We start from the raw sequence: 2,500 nt of genomic DNA on the forward strand, positions 1-2,500 counted from the left end.
TCTACAAATACTATTATTTTTTATTTCTTTGATATCTTCCTTAAGGTAGGAAATATATGAAATAACCTATTTATAAAAGAAAACATTATGTTTATGACTAGGCTTAGAAAAAAAAAAGAGGAATTAAAACTCTTAAGGTACCTTCCATTTTCGTCGTACGACATAATCCTTTGTAGTGTAGGATCTTCAATTATAGGATTTAGAAGAAAAATATAGGATCCTATTGGAAGTCGTATGTAGTTTTCCGACTGAAATATGTTGAATAAATCGTTGTGGAAAAGTAACGGGCTCAAGTTTATGGTTTTCATTTCTTCGGAATGGAGAGAGAGAGAGAGAGATGAGAGAGGAGAGAGAGAGAGAGAGAATATTGGAAAAACGAAAGAAGAGCATTAGTGCGATTAGAGAGAGAGAGAGAGAGAGAGAGAGAGAGAGAGAGAGAGATTGTTTCTATTGGAAAAATGGAAGAAGAGCATTGGTGAGAGAGAGAGAGAGAGAGAGAGAGAGATTGTTTCTATTGGAAAAATGGAAGAAGAGCATTGGTGCGGAGAGAGAGAGAGAGAGAGAGAGAGAGAGAGAGAGAGTGAGAGAATATTGGAAAAATGGAAGAAGAGCATTGGTGCGGAGAGAGAGAGAGAGAGAGAGAGAGAGAGAGAGAGAGATTGTTTCTATTGGAAAAATTAAAGAACATTATATCTTGATAAACGGATAACAAAAGAGAAATTATGATAAAGAGTTAACTGAAATTAAGAGGAATGGATAATATATACATTGTTGTAAATAAAGGTTTATACATATTGGGAAATGAGAGAGAGAGAGAGAGAGAGAGAGAGAGAGAGAGAGAGAGAATTATAACTATCCTCTAGGATGATTATAATCGAAAAAAAAAGTAATAACTTGAAATATAAATGAGAGGAAGAGACAAAATAACAGAGACAGAGCCTCATTATTTGTAATTACTTGTACGAGTTGAACATGTAATTTGTCAATAAGGCCTCTTATGAGAAGGCCGTGTTTATCTCCGATCAAGATAATTCTTTACATGGCAGTAATATCACGCAGCTAAAGAGCAGAGAAAAATCCAGACTAAATAAGGAGTCTGAACGAGTCTGAGAGACATAACCAGAAAAGAGGATAAAGAATAGGGGAGGAAAATGGATACAGTGATGATTTGTAATAAAAATAAAATGGATAAGAATAATCGGAAAAAACAAAGCGGGGGTGGAGAAGAAATCGAATGTGTTGGTGTTATTGAAAAGAAGACTTATAGTGGACGGAAGAAGGATAATGGGGGAGGGGAAAGGTGTTGATGGAGAGTCCATAGAAAAGGGGGAGCTTCAACTTCTTCCTTTTTCCTTATAGGAGCTCCGTCGTAGAAGATGGAGGAGTAGGAGGTAGAATTTGTACTGTATATTATATATATATATATATATATACTGTGCATACATAAAATACACATAGAAACAAGCAAATAAATGTATAGATATGTATATTTAATGTACATACATATATACACACTAACACATAAATAAATTTGTGTGTATATTTGTACATGTGGTGTATATATAGATAATTTATATATACATACACACACACACACACACATATATATATATATGTATATGTATATATATATATGTATATATGTATATATAAATGTATATATATATATATATATATATATAATATATATATATATATGTATGTATGTGGGGGAGAGAGAGAGAATAATACAAGGGTTATAGAAAATAATGGAACCCTAAGAGAGAAGTAAATACTGTATGATATCACTGACCTCCCTATGTCCTCCAATCTAAAGAGAAGGAAAAGGGAATACTAGGAAAAAACTGAAACATTCTTGGAAATATGCTCTCTCTCTCTCTCTCTCTCTCTCTCTCCTCTCTCTCTCAGCCTATTACAGACCACCCCGCGTGATAGCTGGCCAATACTTTTTATATCTCAGCAGGAAGTCACGGTAACTGTTTCCTTTTATGGTATTTATGTACAGGATATTAGGGTGTTAAGTTATGGTACCGCCCTCTACATCAACTGTTTTAGTGTTGTTCAACGCCTTTCCCCCGAAATATATTTTTGTATATTTTTCATAAGAAGTTGGAAGGTAGGTTTTATATTTACCATTGTTATTTCTGGAATTTTGTTTGACCAATATATTTTAACATTTAATGGGGAATTGCGGACGCTCTACCCCCGAAATATATTTTTGTATATTTTATCAGGAATTTTCCTTAGAAGTTAAGTTGGTATTAATTCACCTTTGCTATTTATGTAACTGTTTGGTACAGTTGCCGTCATTAATTCCGGTACACTGTTGTCTCCTTAGTCTACCTTGAAGTATACTGGATTTAATGAGGCCAACTGTACCACGTTATTTTTCAACTAAATAACAAAGTGCAGCTTGGGAAACGTAGGCGGATTAAAGTTCGAAGTGCATGAGGCGTCTTAACTCAGTCTATTTTTTTTTTTTTTTTTTTTTTTTTTTTTG

General features: G+C 33.7%; 1 protein-coding gene across 1 annotated transcript in view; it reads left to right on the top strand.

The window, feature by feature from the left end:
- The window catches only part of LOC137627196 (plexin-B-like), a 56,868-nt gene extending 55,758 nt beyond the window's left edge, over positions 1-1,110 (top strand). The window contains exon 4 of the mRNA XM_068358275.1: positions 991-1,110. Coding sequence (XP_068214376.1) covers positions 991-1,110 — 120 coding nt within the window. The remainder of the gene's footprint in view (positions 1-990) is intronic.
- Positions 1,111-2,500: the final 1,390 nt, after the last annotated feature.

This window comes from Palaemon carinicauda, chromosome 35 (assembly GCF_036898095.1).
Source record: "Palaemon carinicauda isolate YSFRI2023 chromosome 35, ASM3689809v2, whole genome shotgun sequence".
NCBI classification, from domain to species: domain Eukaryota; kingdom Metazoa; phylum Arthropoda; class Malacostraca; order Decapoda; family Palaemonidae; genus Palaemon; species Palaemon carinicauda.